At 41.9% G+C, this 22235-nt stretch overlaps 1 protein-coding gene across 2 annotated transcripts in view; it reads right to left on the reverse strand.

Moving 5' to 3' along the window:
- The window catches only part of LIMS1 (LIM zinc finger domain containing 1), a 147674-nt gene extending 126461 nt beyond the window's left edge, over positions 1 to 21213 (reverse strand). For both annotated transcript variants that reach the window (XM_017947833.3, XM_003909097.4), the window contains exon 1: positions 20983 to 21213. In XM_017947833.3, coding sequence (XP_017803322.1) covers positions 20983 to 21014 — 32 coding nt within the window. In that variant the 5' untranslated portion in view covers positions 21015 to 21213. The remainder of the gene's footprint in view (positions 1 to 20982) is intronic.
- Between the last annotated feature and the right edge of the window lie 1022 nt (positions 21214 to 22235).

Genomic DNA, 22235 nt, shown 5'->3' on the forward strand with positions numbered 1-22235 from the left:
TTATGCCAAGTAAAATTAGCAAGACACAAAAGGATAAAAATATATAATTCTACTTATATGAAGTATCTACAGCAGGCAAATTCATAGAGACAAAAAGTAGAACAGAAGCTACCAGGGGCCGGGAGGAAGGGAGAATGGGAGTTATTGTTTAATGTGTACAGAGTTTCTGTTTAGGAAGATGAAGAAGTTCTGGAAATAGACAGTGGTGATGGTTGAACATTGTGAATGTGAAGTTACTATCACTGAATTATACACTTAAAAATGATTATGATGATACATTTTGTGTTATTTATATTTTGCTATAGTAAAAAAGAAAAAAAAAACAGGATAATTAAACTGGGCAAAAAAGAGTCAAGTTTTCAAAGCATTTCCAATCTACCTCCACTATTTCATGATGATTCTTTTTAGTTTACAGATAAGGAAACTGAGGTTCAAACACCAAATGAGGCGCAAAGCGTGGACCAGCACTCTAGCCAGTGGGCTCCACAGCCAGCCAATTGCAGCCTGGCTCACCCCACAGTCCAGCACACAACACTTCTGAGTGCAAGGCTGCCTTCCCTCAGGACAGTCTCCCAGTTCTTCTCTCTGCCCTTATAGCTTTCCTCTCCCTCCGCCAACTTCCATGTGAACAATGGAATAATCATCACAGGGTAAAAGCACAATTCACAAGACTAGGGGCAAAGCCTAGGAGCACCTGAGAATGTAGGCCTTTCACAAGAGGACCACGCACAAAGCACCACATGCTCAGAGCGCTCATTACCAAAGCAGAGCTAACTAGGATGCTTCCAGCTGCAGAAAATCAGAAAACCCAAAGTCAAACTGGCATAAACCATGAGAAAATTTATTATCACACATAACTATGAGATGAGAGGCAGAGAGAGACCCCGGCCTAGATCCTATGACCAGCAGGTGAGTGCCAGAACCAAAAATGCAGGTTCCTTCCGTCTTTCTGCTCTGACAATTTCAGTGTCAGACTCATCTCACGACTGATCCCCTCATGGTCACAGAATGGCTGCCAGTGGAAATGCGGTCACGGCTATGCTTCATTATTTGCTCTCTCATTCTGGATGTGAAGGAAAATGCATCCCCCACCCCCCTCAAAAAATAAAGTCTTTACTTATGACTGAGTCAACCCAGATTATGCAGGACCGTAAACAGTCACCATGGGAAAACCATGCTCTCACCGACTCAAAGAATGGATTCTCATGGCTGTCTAAGGGTGAAGGGAAAGTAACTGAAGAAAATCTGAATCTCGTTATTAGGAAAGACAAAGGAAATGGATGCTGATAGGCAGCCAGCATTGTCCACTATTCCTGTGTTTCTCAAACTGTAATGCACATGAACTCCCACAGGATCTCACTACAACACAGATTTGGATTTGGTAGGTCTGAGATAGATAGGGCCCAAGATTCTACATCTTCGATAAGCTTCCAGATAATGATCATGCCCCCGGTCCCTCTCTGCACACAGGAGCTACTCAACAATGGTTTGTGTGTACTTACCTAAAGAGCACACCTCCCCTAGTGACCAGGGTGTCTGGCCGCCTTCTGAGAGCATTACGTCATGTACTTTTGTCAGGCTGGTTGCCAGCTGTGCTCTGAACATTAGAGGCCAGCCCACTCCCCTCAGCTGTAATGGCACGGATGTTGAATAGCGCAGGTGACAAATTACCCTGAGGCATCAGGAAACTAAGAAGCTTTTTAAACAAAACACTTGGCAAAATAATCAATGGTGATAAATAATATACTCCAGCTCTAATGGCAAGCCATTATAAATTTCTTGCATTTTATCACCCCATCTATGTTAAGAGTTTCTACCCCAAGAATAAGGAAGATACTCTTCTTCAGAGACTGTCCTCCAGCAGCACTACCCCAATGGGACACCATGCCAAAAACAGGGGGAGAAGGTGACCAGTCCTCGGGAATAGAGTGTAGTCTGGGATGAAGTGGAGCCATGGGTTGGTCTGGCTCATATTGAAGAAGACGTAAAAGGCAGTAGGTATCAAGCGAATACAGACGAAACAAGCAGCAGCATCGCCTAGATTTTCCATAGGATCTCAATACAGACCCCACCAAGAGCTGTCATTCCTCCTCTACCTCTTCTATCTTCTCCTCAGCAATTCTGTCCTCTCCTGGCAATTTCCTTGGCTTCAGAATAACAGGGTGTTCCCCACCACTGAATAGATTTCTCAGAGAAAATGTAATGCTACAGGAAAGGCACGGGATCTGAAATTCCAGGGCCCAGGTCTCAGTATCAGCTCTGTCATTTTACCAACCAACTATGTGAGTAAACAAGCATTTCCTGAGTCTTGGTTTGCTCATCTAAAAACATAAAAGAGAATGAGGATAATCATGCCTATCTATATCATCAAATACTACATACATGTTTGTCCCTATCATTCAAAGTTCTCTGTATGGCAGAAGAGTAATTTCAGTTTTCCCCATACACCAGGACCTCTGTAATTCTCACAAATCCTGGACATTCAGATTGAAAATTATCCGAGGCATGGCTCCTCCACATACTATAATGTCCAACAGAGTCATCACAGCATTTCTGGGGGTGCATGGCCTGAAGCTAGGTCCACAGAGATTCTGGGAAGGCTGGTCTGGGTCTGTACTAGCCTGCAATTTGGAATTTCCTGTTCCTTAGTAGTTTATGGCACTACTAAGAGTGGTTTGCAAAGCAAGGGATCTTCCTTCCAAGCAGAGAGAAGACCACAAAATAGGAATGTCAATGCAAAACTATCATTATTTCTAATGAAAGAGAACTGGATAGTTCTCTAAAGTCTCTTCTAACTCTAGTATTTTGGGACTGTGTGATCCCAGGCCTTTCCTAGAGAAACGTTAGCCCAGAATCCACTGCTAATAAAGCTTCTCTTATGACCCTCACTTACTCCTGCCAAGTACAAAGCACTGTCCTCAACTGGTTCTCCAAATTTATATAACAGTGAAAGGCCATTTGCTTCAATCGTGGAGCGATGATTTTAAAAGGACCAAAAGAATAAAAGCACACAAACGGCAGTGAGCCCCAGACAAGTACTAGCTCTCTCCCTCAAAAGATATTTATCTGCACTCAGGCTGCATCTGGACAGCGAGAGAAGGAAATCTTGAACCCTACACATTGTGTCCAGGAGAGGGCATGGAAGACCATGCTAGAAAGTGGCAGCAGATTCTCTTATGTAAGCAGGAGGCCCACATGAATTATGACTCTTTTTATCCTTTTCTCTTTAACATCCCATCAGTGCCCACCGTGATTTCTCATGCACTGGTACCTTCTTCGGAGCCTTCGTGATTAAACTTTAGTTTTCATTGGATATGGCTGTGACAAAGGGTTCTAAGATGAAGATCCTTCATTTTCCCCAATCTATCTCTATGCCTCAGAAACATAAGTACTGAAAACACTTCTGGTGTTTATAGTTAAATTGGACTAGGCACAGTGGCTCATGCCTGTAATTCCAGCACTTTGGGAGGCCAAGCTGAAAGGATTGCTTGAGCCCAGGAGTTCCAGACTAGCCTGGGCAACATGGTGTGACCTCATCTCTACAAAAAAATGTAAAAATTAGCTTGTCATGGTGGCACATGCCTGTAGTCCCAGCTACTTGCGAGGACTGCTTGAGTCTGGGAGGTCAAGGCTGCGGTGAGTGGTGATCATGCAGTATGGCCGACAGAGTAATACCCTGTCTCCAAAAAACAAAAAAAATTGTGTATATTATATATATATACACACACACACCCCAAATATATATATATATCCCAAAGTTCACTCATAGTGAACTTACATAAAGTATATATGTATATATATACTTTATATATAATATATAAATATATATAAGTTCACTTATATATAAATAAGGTATATTTATATATTTTATTTCTATATAAGACATAACTGTAATGTATTATATAGTATATATTAATATATATTTAACCGTATATTTTATATTTATATATTTAACTATATACAATTATAGTTAAGTATATTCAATGTGTATATATATATATATATGGAGGAACCATGCCTCAGATCATTTTCAATCTGAACGTCCAGGATTTGTGAGAATTAAAGAGGTCTCTGGTGCGTGTGTGTGTGTGTGTCTGTGTGTCTGTGTGTGTATATATAAAGAGAGAGTTAACTATATATTACATATACCACATATGCTTAACTATATATTATAAATATAATATAAAATATAGTTATACATTAATATATAATACATTAGTTATATATTATAAATAAAATATATTATACACAAATATATATTACATATTTATATGTGTATATATATACTATGAGTGAACTTTGGAGTGATGAAAATATTCTCAAACAGCATTGTTGTAATGGTTGTACAACTGTATAAATACATAAAAGCCTTATATACTTGCAACAAGTGAATTTTATAGTATTTAAATTATACTTCAACAAAGCTGTGTGTGGGTTTGTTTTTGTTTCTTGAGGTAGGCTCTTGCTCTGTGCCCAGGCTGGAGTGCAGCTGGGTGCAATCATAGCTCCCTGCACCCAACTTCCTGGGCTCAAGTGATCCTCGCACCTCAGCCTCCCAATTAGCTGGGACTACAAGTTTGTGCCACCATGCCCAGCTGAATTACAAAAATAATTTTCTTTTTTTTTTGGTAGAGATGAGGTCTTGCTATTTTGCCCAGGCTGGTCTCAAACTTCTGGCCTCAAGCAATCCTCCCATCTCGGCCTCCCAAAGTGCAGGGATTACAGGCATGAGTCACTGCACCTGGCCTAAAGCTGTTTATTTTTTAAAAAGCACTTTGTATTTTTCCTAGTCATTTTATGTTTAAACATTATAAAGTTCTAATCATACCATATTTATAATTTCACATCCTGTTTTTCTTAATAAAATGTCATGACATTAAAATATTACAAAGCTTTAATAAATATGATAAATATTGTATAATTTCACTAAACTCTAGGGTATCATCATGCATTTTAAGTGATCCTTTTATTATCTACATAGTTTCAAACTTTCTGCTAGTATAAATAATGCTGCCAAAATCTACTCACACCCAGTTTTCTCCACACATTCTTAGATTTGATTAACAAAAGTAGAAATTATGAATTACGAGTTATAAATCATTTTAAACTTGATGCATACTGACAAATTATTTTACTAACAGATTTTATTCATTTATCTTTCTTTTTAATAATTAGCTTTTTGCTATTCTTGCCTGTTTATTCCACTCAACGAACTTCATAATTCTGTCCATTTTACCAAAAGAATTCCACCTGGAATTCTGATTAATAGTATTGAAGCTATATATTAATATGGAAAGTTGAGGAAATTAATAAGAAAAAAATTAATGTTTCAGATAAAAAATTTAACCCAGTAATCTGGAAGCTTCATTTATCTAAAATATAGCCTCTTCCCATATCAAGTAACTTGTTCCTGCATTGCCTGTTAACGGAAAAAGCAAACACTGTACTTACCATCCTGGCCAACATGGTGAAACCCTATTTCTACTAAAAATACAAAACTTAGCTGGGCATGGTGGTACACGCCTGTAGTCCCAGCTACTAGGGAGGGTGAGGCAGGAGAATTGCTTGAACCCAGGAGGCAGAGGTTGCAGTGAGCCGAGATGGTGCCACCACACTCCAGCCTGAGCCTGGGAGACAGAGCAAGACTGCGTTTCAAAAAAAAAAAAAAAAAAAGAAAGAAAGAAACATTGTACTTGTACAGTATTATTGAAATAATTCATGTCTAATTTAATGTCAACTGAAAGGTTACTTACTAGCAACTACCTACATGTTATTTTATGGCAATATTTAAAGAAATATACTTTACTAAACCAAACAAAAAGCCATATATACCAAATAAAATGTACTGCATCATTATTTATTCATTTGACAAGTATTCACTGAATGGTTACTATATGCAATGTACTGTCTCATGAGCATGAGATTTTTAAGTATCTCAAAAAGCATAAGTAGCTTTTTGTAGAAAAATGCTATATTCTTATAAAGTAATGTCTCATCAAAATTTATTTAAAATATCCAACTGCATATTTTAGCTTTCATCTCATTTGTTCAGCTCATCTCCAGTAATGCTCTATCCTGGAAAGCATGACAGTGCAAAACAAAACTTCATTTCTAAAAAGTTCCCAAGCCTTATATCCTTGGAGTTCCCATCACCCTCCACATTCCAAAACCTATCACCACAACTTCCTTCATAGAAAGCATTCTAAGTGAATGAGCGTATTATTAGAGATGTTGGTTTTTATCTGTTCCCACGGTCCCAAAATGACCCTTTGCCAGGGGACTGGTGGGGGGAGCAGGGAACAGACCTCTGAAATTTTGAGGAACTGCTGGAACTTGTTTTGTCTTTCATCAAACTCAGTAGAGAGTTCTGTATTAAAATTAAGCGTCACATTCTACACTTCACCAATGTCCTCTGTCATCATGAATACCACTCCCAAAGGGAAAGCACCCGAATACCGGAAAACCCAGGTCTAAAACAAAGTAGCTTTCATACAGCATATACCACATGCTCAGGGTTAAAACATTCTATTATGAAATATAAAGAAATTGCGTTAAACAGACATCTGCAGATGTTTCATACTTTGTATAGATCTGGCAAATGCCCAAAAGACAAAAAAGTTCTCAGTTCCTGATGTGGGTTAGCCAGCATTGAAAAAAAAAAAAATCCCAAACACTGTTAGATTGTTTCAGAAATTACCCTTACACCCACCCACCTCAAAGTTACATCATTGTAATTCTCATCCACCTTACTAACCAGGTAACCTAGTGTCCTAGATATCTATCATTTTAAAATCTTTAACCACATTTTTTCATCATCATCCTCAGTCACGTAAATACACTCAATGACCTGAAATGGGCTAAGTGCAAACACAGCTTTCCAGATTTCATGGGGCTAGTCACAAAGCTCCTACTTTCTTGAACTCATTTTTAAAAAGAGAAAACCAGTCTCTAGCCATGTTTACAAAGGTTTCATGGCTATTGCAAAAATATCACTACCCACGCTCCTAAAACAAAAGGCTGCTCATTTGATGGATGAATTACTCCATCTCCAGATTCTAATTAAGACTACTATATATTCCCTAAAACATGCTTCACTATGACAAAGTCCATATTGTATTCCAAAGAAAGAACTATTCTGACAACAATCCAGTAAAACCCAAGGGAACCGATATATTCTAATGTAGGCAATGACCTTAAACTCTGGTATTTTGGGCACCATTTCCTCCACACACTCTCTCAATGAGAAAATTTGAAAGTGGAGAATGAATAATTGTTTTGTTCTGAAACTTCCCATTAGAATAACAGAAAGAGACGTTCAACACAACACTGAGGAACCAGGCTAAATTTTAACCTGTATTCCTATGCTTTAGCTTCTAGGACACCCAAAGAACAAACCTCAACTGGATAGAAGACATAAGTCAAACTGCCAACAGTCCCTTTTGGCTAATTATGCACCTAGCACCTGTCATTTTTAACTCTTTCTTCCTCTGTGTTGTGGGCCCAGCTATGAGAACTACCCCACTCAAGAGAGTGTCCAGACTCTTGGAGCCAGCAGTTAGCAAACTGACCTGTGCTGGAGACACTACGCATCACGTTCTAAGGGTTTGAAAGAGAAAGACACCCTCAACCTCATCAATTCCACCTCTGCCCTACACTGTCCCTTGGTGATGAAGGGTACAGCAGAGTAATCCCTAAGGATGTCCTGCCTGACCATCCACCACCCAATCCACAACAGGACTTGGCCTATTTCCCAGCAACTTAAAAGTTTAACAACACTATCAGTAAGTGTGGAAGCACACCAGTCTTGTGTTGAAGTCAAGGTCTAACTGCACCTTTGTAATCCAAAGCGCAAGGTGAAAACTTTATTCAAAATTTACATGAAACAACTTCAAACCACAACTCCCCCAGTGAACTCCATCAACCCTTCTTCTTACCTTGTAATGAAATCAGAACTCTTATCTATCAGCCATTTCATTTTTTCTGTAACAGACTAAAGTTATAACACAATTATAGCCAGGGAGACCATTACTGAAAAGCAAAACGTCACACTTCAAACACAAGCGTCATTAAGGAAACTTTATTCTCCATTATAAAATATGCACAGTATTAACACCCAAATGATTTACAGGTGCTTTACAGAAGTCTCCATAACCAACTTACTTTGCCCTTTAGAGATTAGCTTCCTTCCATTTCTCATTGAACATTTCAAACTCTGTATGACATTTAACATAAAACTATACCATTGTCTTTAAAAAAAAAAAAAAAAGATCACTCAAATTAGACAGGCTTGCTAGAGAATGATCTGCTAGGCTCTGCTGGTTTAGCTATAAATGACGCAAACATTAACGACTGAATGCTAATCAGCCAATGAACAGGGATTACTTAATATGAGTGGGAAGTTATCACCATTCCAGTGGACTTCCAAGTGCAGATGCCATCCTAACCAGCGGGGCTCATAATACAAGAGCAACATCCACTTAAAGAGTAGGAGGGCGGGGCAGGCACTGTGGCTCACACCTGTAATCCCAGCATTTTGGGAGGCTGAGGCAGGAGGACCCCTTGAGCCCAGGAGTTCAACGTTTACAGTGAGCTGTGATTGATCCACTGCATGCACTCCAGCCTCAAGGACAGAATAAGACTCTGTCTCCCTTAAAAAAAAAAAAAAGAAGAAGAAGGCAGCAGTCCGATAGCAAGGAAAAACAATCACTCGTCCAAGTCAGAAAGTGACACTTCAACCCTAATTTAGTACTCTGTAAACCTAAAGCATCCAAAAGTGAAGGACTATCTAGATACCACAAACAATGTATTTTTGGGGCACAGATTCTATAACCACTATTATACTAAAGTGATACATGCTAAGGCGATACACATATTATTGAGTAGGAGACTGGACAGGATTACATGCTAACAACATAAGAGTGATGTGTAATCTGTCAAATTACATCATCAGATTACCAAATAGTTAAGGAGGGCTACTCTTTTTAGAAGTACAGCAGGTAAGACCTGCAATGTCTTCAATAACAATTAAAATATTTCCATCTTTCAAACCCCCTAATGCATTAATAATAATCTAGACTGAACCGTCTGCAAAGTGGGGTCCAGAGGCCAAACCAGCCTGTCCCTGTTTTTATACAGCCTGGGAGGTAAAATAGTTCTGTCATTTTCCCATTTATTATGAAAGAGGTGCATCTGAATCAGATATGGGTAAGACTCAAGGCACCATTCATCCTGAGGCAAATTCTCCTCCAGCTGTGAACCCTTAAGATCAAACAAGTTACCCATTTCCAAAAGACACAGCAGTCCTCAATAATTTCTAAGAGTAAAAACGGAGCCAAGAACGGAGACCAAAAACGGAGAACTGCTTTTTTAGATCCAACTACCAATTTACAGAATATATTAATGTAATAGAGGATGTGCCAGCGGAGTGACTCAGGCCTGTAATCCCTGCACTTTGGGAAGCTGAGGTGGGTGGATCACTTGAGGTCAAGAGTTTGAGATCACCCAGGCCAACATGGTGAAATCCCGTCTCTACTAAAAATACAAAAAATTAGCTAGGTGTGGTGGCGGACGCCTGTAATCCCAGCTACTTGGGAGGCTGAAGCAGGAGAACCACTTGAACCTGGGAGGTGGAGGTTGCAGTGAGCCAAGATCAAGCCACTGCACTTCAGCCTGGGCAATAAGACTGACTCACTCATTCTCTCTTTACATAGATAGATTAGATAGATAGGCAGATAGATAGATAGATACATAGATACATAGATAGATAGATAGGAAGGAAACCATATACCCTGAGGATACAAGTTGGTAAATCCAGATGGTAGGAAATTCTTCAAGATAACCAGCAATTTCTTCAACAACAAAATCACAAGAGAAAAGAAAAAGATGGAAGGTATACTTATACGTTAAAAGAGACTAAAAGACTTATCAACCTATCAAATTTGTGAACCTTATTCAGATCTCAATTTAGAAAAACCACAAAATAAAATCGATGTTTGAGATACACAGAAATTTAAACACGTACTGTGTAGTTGATGATATCAAGTAATTACTACTCATCTTTTTTAGGTGTGATGATGCTGAGGTTATGTTTAAAGTTTTTCAAAGAGTCCTTATCTTTTAAGGATACATATTAAAATCTCTATAATATGACATAGGGGAGAGATGAGTGAAAAAAGATTGGCCTTCAGTCAAAGATTTACCATCAGTCAATAATTACTGAAGCTGGCCGGGTGTGGTGGCTCACACCTGTAATCCTAGCACTTTGAGAGGCTAAGGTGGGTGGATCACCTGAGGCCAAGAGTTTACCGTGGCCAACACGGTAAAACCCCATGTCTACTAAAAACACAAAAATTAGCCAGGCGTGGTGGTAGGCACCTGTAATCCCAGCTACTTGGGAGGCTGAGGCAGGAGAATTGCTTGAACCCAAGAGGCAGAGGTTGCAATGAGCCGAGAGTGCTACTGAACTCCAGCCTGGGCAACAGAGCAAAAACTTCACCTCAAAAATTAATAAATAAAATAATAATAATAATTGTTGAAGCTGAGCGGAAGCACATGGAGACACATTATTCTCTCTGCTTTTGTATATGTTTGAAATCCTCCACAATAAAAAATTAAAAAGCACAGACTTCATGACATTTCTCCCTCAAGAAGTACGGGATGAGGCTGAGCAACCAGCATTTTTAGCACGAACCCCATGCCATGAGAAGTCTGCAGCCCACGTTTTGAGAGCACTGTTCTCCCTGATTCTTGAATTTTCCCTACAACATTCCAAATCAGCCAGGCGTCTGGTTGAACCCTACAATGACCAATACATCTCTACCTGCTGAGAATCCAATAACATTTGACTGGTCCTAATGTCTTCAATAAGTGACAACTAATCTATAATAACTAGTAACAAATTACCACTTCCTCCTTTAAATTTCTTATTTCTTTTTTCTTTTTTGAGAGAGAGAGGGAAAGAAAGAAGAGAGAAGATAGAGGGAAAGAAAGAAGAGAGAAAAGAGAGAGGGAGAGAAAGAGAAAGAAAGAAAGAGTCTTGCTGTGTTGCCCAGGCTAGAGTGCAGTGGCAAGACTCAACCTCCCAGGCTCAAGGGATCCTCCCACCTCAGCCTGCTGAGTATCTGGGACTATTCCCGGACCAAACTGAGGGTCGGGCTGCTATTTCTCGTGGCCCAATAGAGAGATGCAGATGAACTTGGGAGGAAAAGAGTTTTTATTTCTGCAACCAGTTACAGGGAGAAGGCCTGGAAATTATCACCAGACCCACTCAAAATTACAGTTTTCCAGAGCTTATATACCTTCTAAGCCATATGTCTACGTGTAAGTGTGCATTCATCTAAAGACATAAGTGATTCAGTTCTTTTAATCTATAACTAAGGTCTGAGTGTTGGAGACCTTCTTCTGGATCCTCAGTAAATTTACTTCATGTAAATGGGTCCAGGTGCTAAGGTGATTACCCTTATCTTGTTTCCTACTAAATCACAGAGGTTTGGGTAGCTTCTTCAGACCCACAATAGAATTTATTTAATCCTAAAAGGGTCCTGTTAAGAATTCTTTTGTTTGCCGGGTGCGGTGGCTCATGCCTATAATCCCAGCACTTTGGGAGGCCGAGGAAGGCGGATCACGAGTTCAGAAGATTTGAGACCACGGTGAAACCCCATCTCTACTAAAAATACAAAAAATTAGCCGGGCGAGGTGGCGGGCGCCTGTAGTCCCAGCTACTCTGGGGGCTGAGGCAGGAGAATGGCGTGAACCCGGGAGGCGGAGCTTGCAGTGAGCCGAGATCTCACCACTGCACTCCAGCCTGGGCGACAGAGCGAGACTCCGTCTCAAGAAAATAAATAAATAAAATAAAAAATAAATAATTATTTTGTTATTTTGTCATGCTTTAAGGCCCAGGAAAGGCCTAGGCAAAACTCTTGGTGGGTTTCATTTGCAGTCCAGTCTTTGATAAGGGCACTGGCTTTTTTAGCTTTTACTATTTAACTTAACCACTCACTCAGTATTGAAACAGTTGTTATGGAGGCCCGCATTAGCGAGACCTGGCCGCCACAGGACTACGGGCGCGTGCCACTATGCCTAGCTAATTTTAAAATTTTTTGTAGAGATGGGGTACCACTATGTTGCCCAGGCTCATCTTGAACTCCTGGGCTCAAGTGATCCTCTTGCTTCAGCCTCCCAAAGTGCTGAGATTACAGGTGTGAGCCACCATGCCCAGTCAAATTTCTAAAAGACTTTTCTAAACAGTCTGTTATGGGACTTGTACACACAAAGCTGCAATATTAGACAATGTGTCCTTCACTCTATTACAGCTGTATACTCCATGCCCTATAGCATAGTACAGTGTATATAATGGACACAAACTGTATTGAAAGATGTCTTCCGAAATTTGTAAATATCACTTTCACATATACAAGCACAGCCAAGAGTTCAACTAAAAATAATGAAGTTTGTGTGTTGCACACAAATATAGACACACTAAATCTGGGTAAAGAACTGAATCTTACCCGATGCATTCTCCGGGAGGTCAAGGACAGAAAGCCTAACAGGTGTTGAAGCAGCCAGGGAAGCCATCTTCAAGATAGAGGAGTTTGCTGGGACTTGAGTGTAAGACTTGGGAACTCCTACCCCCTTCAAAAAGGAAAGGCTACTCCTGGCAGAATAACAGAAATCAAGTTCAGAAAGAGGGACTGTGGTATGGTTGGCAATAAGATGATGGAAGCTTAAGGGTAGTAGGGAATAAAACTGGATAGGTTGTCTGGACATGCCAAGAAAAAGCCTTAAGACTTGGAAAAACAATTAGCGAGCTGTGACCTCTTCTTGACCAGTGATGTGAAGTGAGGAGACACAGGGCTCTACAGGGCACTTCGGTTTGAACCCCAGCTGTCACTAATTGTAAGAGCTGGTGAGTTCTTAGTCTCTTGAGCTTGGTTTCCTTATCTGTAAAATAGATACAAAGATCCTATTTCACGGTGTGGCAATGATGGTAAGATTATATAAAATAGTATCTTTAAGGTATTTGTGTGGAAGTAGGTAATTAAGAAAAGGTGGTTATGACTAAGAGATTTTCCAAAAGAGTGGCCTAGGAGGAAACTAGACTAAACAAGGATGCCTAAATATCATTTGAATTTCTCTTCAATGTTTCATGATGTTGGGTCTCTGCCAGCAGTCTGTAATATACTGTAGACTCACTAAACCAAAGAAAATGATGCTGTCTTACGCAGTTTTGTGAATTTATTCAAACAATGTCAAAGACACTAAGCAGAGCTAGCTCTGAACTTTCTGATTCACTAACAAATAAAAGGAGAAATAAAGCCTAATGTCCAGTTTGTTTTTCTTTGGATATTTAACAAATTTGATTAAGACATTCCTTTACTTCCAGAGATTACATTTTGGAGAAAAGATTAGACATATATACAAAAAAACTATAAAACAAAATAGAAATTGGTAATTACCAAAAAAGAATTCAAAATGCTTTGGGAGAACAGAAAAAGCTCTGAATCCCTAATTCCCTACTGCACAGCAGGGGCTAAATTAATGCTCCAGGAATTCGTTGTTTTATAAGGGAAGTGGCAATTTTGCTCCCCCTGCCAAGAAAACACAAAAGATTATGATTTTCCAGGCCAAGAGAAGGGCATGAACAGCACTGAGGCAGGAAATCATCATTTTCAGAAAAGGCAGTGGGCTAGAGAGACACAGGCTAAGGAAATAGTGTGTGACAAGGCTATTAAGATGGGCTGGGCCAGATCACAAACAGCCTTAAATTCCAGGAGCTGGAGTTTGGACCTACTTGACAGGCAATAAGCAGCTTCTCAATATTTTGAAAACATGTGACCAAAGCAGTGCTTTAGAAAAATCTGAAACCAACACGGATGACAGATCAGTCAGGTGCACCTGCACTGTACCTTCCACAGAAAAACAAATCCTGTTGAATCTACTGCACTGAGAAGGAGAAACAGCCAGCTGTGGCAAAAGCTGCAACTGCCTACCCAATGTCCATTCTCCCTCCCTTCCTTGCTGTATTAACAAGGCAGATTTTACATGGGACAGCAACGTGCCTAGCTTTAAAAGCAAACAAAAACAAAACAACAACTACATTTACCAATGAGAAATAAACATATCTGTTTAAGTAGTTGGTAACATTTGTCACTCAGCTGATGCATCGGTAAGGAAGCCCATCAATAGGAAGGGATCTCTCTGGAGAGGAAAAAGTTGCAAGCACCAGCACATGTGGCTAGGATATCAGGTCTTCAACAACACTTCTGAAGTGTTCTTCAAAAGGAATCACTTGAAAGAGCCTGATATCCAGGACACCTGTAATAGAACAATTCTGGGCCAATATCCATAATTCATTCAGACATTTCCAAATACACCATGTTAATGGGCTCAGCTACAGGCCTTGGTCCTCAAGGTATTTACTACATACTGTAGACAAAAAGATAAAATATATACATACAACAAACTGTAACAATGCAATGTGAATAAAGTAACAGAGCAAACCAGTGTAATACAGCAGAGGAGACCCCACAATACAACTATAGCTTGGGCTGTATTCCTAACCCTGCTGTTAACTCACTTTTCAGCCTTGAATAAACTATTTTACCTCTCTAGCCAAATCCTGTCCTATAAAATAAAGGAGCAGTTTAAATAAAGGGCTAACACAGGAGACCCACTAAAGTGCTTAGCGCATTAGTTCAGTAGGTTCCAACTTTTTCACATATAAAGCCATTTTTAAAATGTTAAATAAATTATCTTAGATCTTCACATCACTATGATTGTCTTTTTAGCACATGTTCACAGATAAAGCATGCACTATATAAATACCACCACAAATTCCACAAATCCCTTAAAAGAATCTGTACTTTATCAACATTTAAATGAAAATCAGAAACATTCACAAACATTATTTCTTCCACTTCAAACACTTCATATGTGCATGGATTTTTATTTCCAGCCAGTTGGAGTAAGTTTACAGTCCACAGGGCACTGGCTCTGCATTCTCTCAAGTCTTTCCCAGCCTTAATACTGTCATCTTATGTTCATTTGAAAGATTTTCAGAACCAGGGTGAAAAGGAAATCAGTAAGAAAGGAGTGAAAAAAGAAAACGAAGGATTCAAGAGAAAATTCGAAGGTAAGAACTCAGCCAGAAAGTGGCTATAGGGAGGGAAGGACAGGAAGAAACAAAAGCAACCATGTTAAGTGCCATCAGCAGCAGTATAAGTCCGGGGGAAAAGAACCAGGATGATGGGAAACGATGACTCACTGAGCATCTACTATGTTCCTGGCATGGCGTTCAATGGTTTAAAAATGAAAACATACACATGATTTTAAAAATCAAAACAGTTTGCGGCACTATTCACAATAGCAAAGACTTGGAATCAACCTAAATGTCCATCAGTGACAGACTGGATTAAGAAAATGTGGCACATATACACCATGGAATACTATGCAGCCATAAAAAAGGATGAGTTTGTGTCCTTTGTAGGGACATGGATGCAGCTGGAAACCATCATTCTAAGCAAACTGTCGCAAGAACAGAAAACCAAACACCGCATGTTCTCACTCGTAAGTGGGAACTGAACGATGAGATCACTTGGACTCGGGAAGGGGAACATCACACACCGGGGCCTACTATGGGGAGGGGGGAGAGAGCAGGGATTGCATTGGGAGTTATATCTGATGTAAATGACGAGTTGATGGGTGCAGCACACCAACATGGCACAAGTATACATATGTAACAAACCTGCCCGTTATGCACATGTATCCTAGAACTTAAACTGTAATAATAATAATTAAAAGAAAAAAATCAAAACAGTACAAAAAGCTATACAACAAAAAATTTCCCTCTTATCCTGGATTCTCAGGTGCCTAGACTCCCTCTCCAGAAGCAACAATCACTAAAAATTTCTCCTGTATCCTTTCAGAAATATTTGCATTTGCCTTCATATTTAATTATCACAACCTCTGAGATAGGTGGGATTACTTTATAAATTAAGAATCTGAGGCTTAAAGATGCTGACAGGGCCAAGATCAAAGAGCCTTGAAGGGACAGAACTAGGACAAGAACACGGATCCAACCACCCATGTACATACTAACTCTACACTCAGAAAGCTACGAAAACTCTGGTAGCTGGATGCAGTGGCTCACGCCTATAATCCCAGAACTTTGGGAGGCTGAGGAGGGCGGATCGCTTGAGTCCAGGAATTGAAGACTACGCTGGGCAACATGGGGAAACCCTGTCTCTACAAAAAATACAAAATATTAGCCGGGCATAGTGGTGTGCACCTATTGTCCCAGCTACTCTGGAGGCTAAGGTGAAAGGATCACCTGACCCCAGGAGGTTGAGGCCGCAGTGAGCCATGACTGTACCACTTTACTCCAGCCACGGTGACAGAGTGAGACCCTGTCTCAAAAACAAAACAAAACAAAACAAAACAAAAAACACTGTGGCAGAGATGTTCAAAGTGTTTGCGATAATTAAAAAACAGAACCCAAATAACCACTAGTCAAAGACTGGTTGTATAAATCATATCACATGTACACTGTGAAATACTATGCAGCCATTAAAACTAAGGTTAAAAAAATAAGGCAAACCCAGATATACCACTCTAAGACAGCTTGTTGAAGTAAAAAGGCAATTGCAAGAAATGGGGAGTTGGTATTTACTGGACATAGAGTCTCAGTTTGGGAAGATGAAAAAGTTCTCAGAAGGAAGGGTAGTGATGGTTGCACAGCAATGTGAATGTACGTAATGCCACAAAACTGTACACTTAAAAACAGTTAAAATAGCAAATTTTGTTTTGCATATTTTACCGTAACTTTTTTAATACTAAAAAAAGCAACTGCAGAACAGTATGACTATGATTCCACTTTTGTAGAAAGTATGTGTAAACATTTTTTGTAAATGCATGTTGTCTATTACCTTGCTTTACCTTGCCTGCTACTTAGACATCCTGAAAGCCCTGGACTCCTGGTGTGCTGACGCTGAGTCCCATGCCTCCCACCGCCAAGCACATACTGCCAGCAGTTGAACTACTACCTTCACCTTTCTTCCAACCTCTCATGGAATGCACTCTTCAGCCCTTGCTTTATCTGCAGCTGCCCCGCCCCACTGTTAAATGTCACTGCAGACTCATCGAGCTCCAAAACATGCTCCAACGTGAAAAAAGATGCAGGAAAATGACTTCCTTACTCACCCCTGCAGTAAGCTCCAGGGTGGAAATGTCTGATATGATCAAATGAAAGAGATGAGATTATATCAGAAAGAGGGAAAAGAAAACTTCTGTTGCTGAAGAACGCACAGTATATGGCAACAGGTAGTGCAGCTCCTGCTTCTCAAGTGTCTTAAAATTAAAGTTTTTGGAAGATAATGTGGCAACAGTCCAGCATATAACGTAGACGACATCCCTGTGGGTGGAAAACCACAGCTTTAAGTATAGTTACGAGAACTATAAAACTGACAGAATGGTTTGAGATGTTTTTCCTTCCATGTAAGTGCAAACCTAGGTAAGAATATGACCTATACTGAGGTGTATTTATTTAAATGATTATCCAAAGAGCAAACACAACATTGTTAAAAACAGAGGCTTTCAGAGTAAAGCTCTGCTCTCCTGTTACTCATCTGTTGTAGCTACGGAAGTTTCTCTGACCCAGTGGAGGGGCTCCAAGGTTCCCCTCTCTAGGAGGAAAGGAAAGCCTACTTGCTGTACCCACATTTAGCAAAGGAAAGAACTGCCCAGGAGACAGGTCAGGGGCTATAGCAAAGGGAAAAGGGTGGGAATGATCAAATAAAATCAAGACAGCACAATCCTGATGGACGGTTTTCTCTAAGCCTGCGAGAAACGGAACCACCAGAACTGAAATGATCTTTTCTACCACCAAACTTTCCTTAGCTTTCTTAAACATCAAGAGTTTGATTTTCTCACCATACAAACAGGGACAGCGCACTGAAAAGGTGTGAAGACACACAGGCCCATGGCATTTTCCCTCTTCACAATGGCACTGGCCATTTTCTTACCAGGGAAAATCCTGAAAGGCAGAGAGTTGCTTCTTCCATAGTGGTCGAAGTCTTAGTCATTACGTCCTACTAAATCTCCCCAAAACTACAAGGCACACACTACCACAAGCATTCAAGAACAATTTTAAGAGAAACCTTGTATTTGTTCCTTTTTAAATATCCCCAATACCTGCATATCCCTCATCATTTAGGATTATGTCTTTAACAGTGGTTCTTAAAGTATGGCCTTGAACCCCTGAGGGTCTCCAATACCTTTTTAAGGGGTCTGAGAGATCGAAGCTATTTTCATCTAACTAAGATATTCCTAAGAAGTCACTGTAGCATTGTGCACTGTGTTGACACACAGATAGTGCAAAAACAACAGTCGGTACAACTGCTGGCCGCTCAGCACTAAAGAGGGCCATGGTAGCGTCCCTGAATTCTTTACCTCTATGTCCTCACAGGAAAATGATGTCAATTTCACCTTTTTAAGTGAAATGGTACAGTCACGCTGGAAAAAAACTGTCAGTTTCTTAAAAAGCTAAACATGCAATTTCTGTACAACCTGGCAATTGCACACTCTTGGACATTTACCCCAGAAAAGGAAAACTTACGTTCACATAAAACCTAGACAGTCCGGGCACAGTGGCTCTAAAATTCCAGCACTTTGGGAGGCTGAGGTGGGTGGATTGCTGGAACCCAGGAGTTTGGGGCTCCTGGACTAGCCTGGACAACATGGCGAAACGCTGTCTCTACCAAAAAAACACAAAAATCATCCAGGCATGGTGGCGTGTGCCTGTAGTCCCAGCTAGTTGGGAGACTGAGGTGGGAGGACTGCTTCAGCCTGGGAGGTCGAGAGTGCAGTCAGTCATGACCATGTTACTGCATGCACTCCACTCCAGCCTGGGTGACAGAGCAAGACACTGTCTCAAAAACAACAACAAATACTTGTCTATTTGTTCATAGTAGCTTTCTTAATAGTCCAAAACTAACAGCTTGAATGTCCTTCAACATGTGAACAGTCAAACTCCTGTACATCCATACCACGGAGCACTACTCAGCAACAAAAAGGAACCAACCATGACATACACAACAAATAGTGTATGATTCCACTTACATGAGATATGAGGTACCAGCACTAAAGTCATAGAAAGTAGGATGATGGCTGCCAGGGGCTGGCGGGAGAAGGGGAATGGAGAATTGTTTAATAGGTACAGAGTTTCAGTTTTGGTAAGACAAAGATTTCTGGACATGTATGATGGTTATGAATGCACAATAATTTGAATGAACTTATTACCCTCCCCCCAAAAAGTAAATTATTAATGGTAAATTCAGGATGGGAAGGGGACAGGAGGGGGAGGGACACTGCACTAGAGAGGTTTGAAGGTCTTAAAAGGAAACTATTATCTCCTTTATTACACTACATATCCATTATTCTTAATATCTCACAAATACTTTAAATTTTATATCAACTTACTAGTCAATACTTGAAGGAAAAAAGTCCATGATGAAGGAGTACAAATTATCGTTATCAAATCTTGAGCTTTGACTCTTTTTTGTTACTTGTGACCAACTGGCAGGTGTGCACTTCTGTAATAGAACGATGAGCTGAATTCCTTGCTTGTTTCATGAAATACCATTTTTATTGGAAAGAACAACTGACAAACTAGGGTTATTTAAACCTGCATTGCCAGACATTCCCTTGAAACTGAACAAAGTGAGTCTGTCACTTTAAGGAAAACAATTGACAATATTTGGTTTCCAATGATAAAAAGCAAGCTTTCAACTGAAAATTAGAATTTCGGAAAACTTGTAAGCACCACACCTTGTATCTGACAGCTTTTAACATAAAGACTTTGCTAATGAAATCAATAGTGACAGTAACGAATGTTATTCGGCGCTATTAATGAAATGCGTCAGCTTGGGATCTGCCAAACTCAGTGAGCCAGTATTTTCCAAATGACAAACACATGGCGTTACAATGGGTAACAGGTCCATTCAAACTGCAAGACAGACCAAGGAATTTTAATGTAACTGTGTGCAAAGGCCATTGACAGAAGCTTCAGCTGCATTCAAACTGCAAGAGAGACCAAGGAATTTCTAACGAAACTGTGTGAAAAGTCCGCTGACAGCAGCTTCAGATAACTGCAAGACAGACCAAGAAATTTTAATATAACTGTGTGAAAAGTCCACTGATAGTAGCTTCAGATTCCACGCCCAAACCAGCCTTTGAGAAACTTCCACTTACGTAGTTTTGGGGTAGTAATAAAGAATACCCATAATTATCTGAAAAAGCTATTAAGACAGTACTCCCTTTTTCAACTATACATCTGTGTAAGATCAGATTTTCTTCACATACCGCAACAGACTGAACGCAAAGCAGATGGAAAAACGCAGTTGTCTCTAAGTCAGACAACTCAAGAGATTCGCAAACTGTAAAGGACGTCACTAGTCCCACGAACTCTTTTGTTTTAGCAAAACCCTATGTTGCATAAAAATGCGGTATGTACGTTAACATACCACGGATTTATTCAATTAGTTAATTGTAACTTCACTGTCTCGGTTTTGCTTTCTAGTATAGTCTATGGAGACAGCCATCCTTCCAGGTCCTCTAGTCCCAAGAGGGGTCCCGAGACCAAGACGTCTGCGATCTGCTGATCCCTACTGCTAGAAGATAAATGATTAGCTAGGCAAATACTGATTTGTCTTAAGGAACTCTGGGGGCAGCGAGGCGGCGTCAGCGCCCGTACCACCGCGGACACCCGGGAGTGAACAGCAGGGGTCTCCTCCGCGGGCCCGCACGCAGCCACGCCGCCGCCCGAGCGCTGGGGGTCCGGTCTCCGGGTTCCGGGCTCCGCGCCGCCCGGGTGAGGCCGCAGGGAGGCCGCGGGGAAAGCCCGGCCGCCCGCCCGCGCCAGGCCCGGCCCGAAGGCCCGCCGGGAGCGGCGGGGCGGACGTGGCGGGCGCCGCGCGGCGCGGCCCGTACCTGTGGGTCATCCCGGCCGCCACGCCCAGCATCTCTCCGCTTTCCACCGCCGCAGTCTCTCAGCCCCTCGCCTCACGGCGCCGCTCCAGCCGCGTCCTAGTCCCTCGTCGCCGCGGCCGGGTACTGGCGGGCCCGGAGCAGGAAGGGGAGGAGGGCCGGGGTGGGCCGCGCGGGGGCGAGCGAGGCGGGGGCAGGAGAGGCGGGCCGCGCGGGAAGGCGGGGAGGGGCGGGGACTGGCGGGGCGGGCGCGGGAGGGCGGGGACTGGAGAGGTAGGCGCGGGGGGCGGGGAGGGGCGTGGTAGGGCGGGGCGCGGGTCAGACCCCGCCCCAACCCGTGGCTCGGGCCCGCCCCCATCTCAGCACCCCAGGCGAGCTAGTCTGGGAGGCTGGCGCAAAGGCAGCTGGTGGCGGGGTTAGGGGCTACTTTGGGATCCCACGACGTGCGGCGGCTACTCTGAGGCCGACTTCCCTACAACAAGGATGGCAGTGACGGGCGCAGAGAGCGGGCCCCGCTCTCCTTGCGTCGAGGCTCCTCTGATTCCATTCGCGTAGCTGCGCTGCCCTGGCAGCGGCCTCGGTCCCGGGCGTGGGCGCTCCACAGGGTTCCGCCCCGTCCTGGCCACTACGCCTGAGGGGACTCTATGCTAAAGTTCTGTCGGGCAGGCGGGGCGTCCGGGAGAATCTGGTCTAGATCGGCCACCGCTGGGTCCCTGAGCTCCGCACGGAGCCTGCAGGCTTTGTTTAACTTGTGAGTTAAGAAGTTAACCTTTCTTGGAGAGATTTCCAGTCTTGCCTCTGAATCCTGTTCTTCCTTGCTAGCTCTCATTGTCTTCACCCATTCCATCTATCAAAATCTGAAATTTCGGGGCCGGTGCAGTGACTCACGCCTGTAATCCCAGCACTTTGGGAGGCCAAGGCAGGCGGATCACCTGGGGTCAGGAGTTCGAGACCAGCCTGACCAGCATGGAGAAACCCCGTCTCTACTAAAAATACAAAATTAGCAGGGCATGGTGTTGGCGCATGCCTGTAATCCCAGCTACTCGGGAGGCTGAGGCAGGAGAATCGCTTGAACTTGGAAGGCGGAGGTTGCGGTGAGCTGGGAGATCGTGCCACTGCACTCCAGCCTAGGCAACAGGAGCGAAACTCCGTCAAAAACAAACAAACAAACAAAAAACCCCTGCAATCTCCAAAGGATCTAATAGATAAGACAGGTTATTCATCCTGAGCATAAATGATGTCTCTCAGGATACCTG

Source organism: Papio anubis, chromosome 14, assembly GCF_008728515.1.
Source record: "Papio anubis isolate 15944 chromosome 14, Panubis1.0, whole genome shotgun sequence".
In the NCBI taxonomy this organism is placed as follows: Eukaryota; Metazoa; Chordata; class Mammalia; order Primates; family Cercopithecidae; genus Papio; species Papio anubis.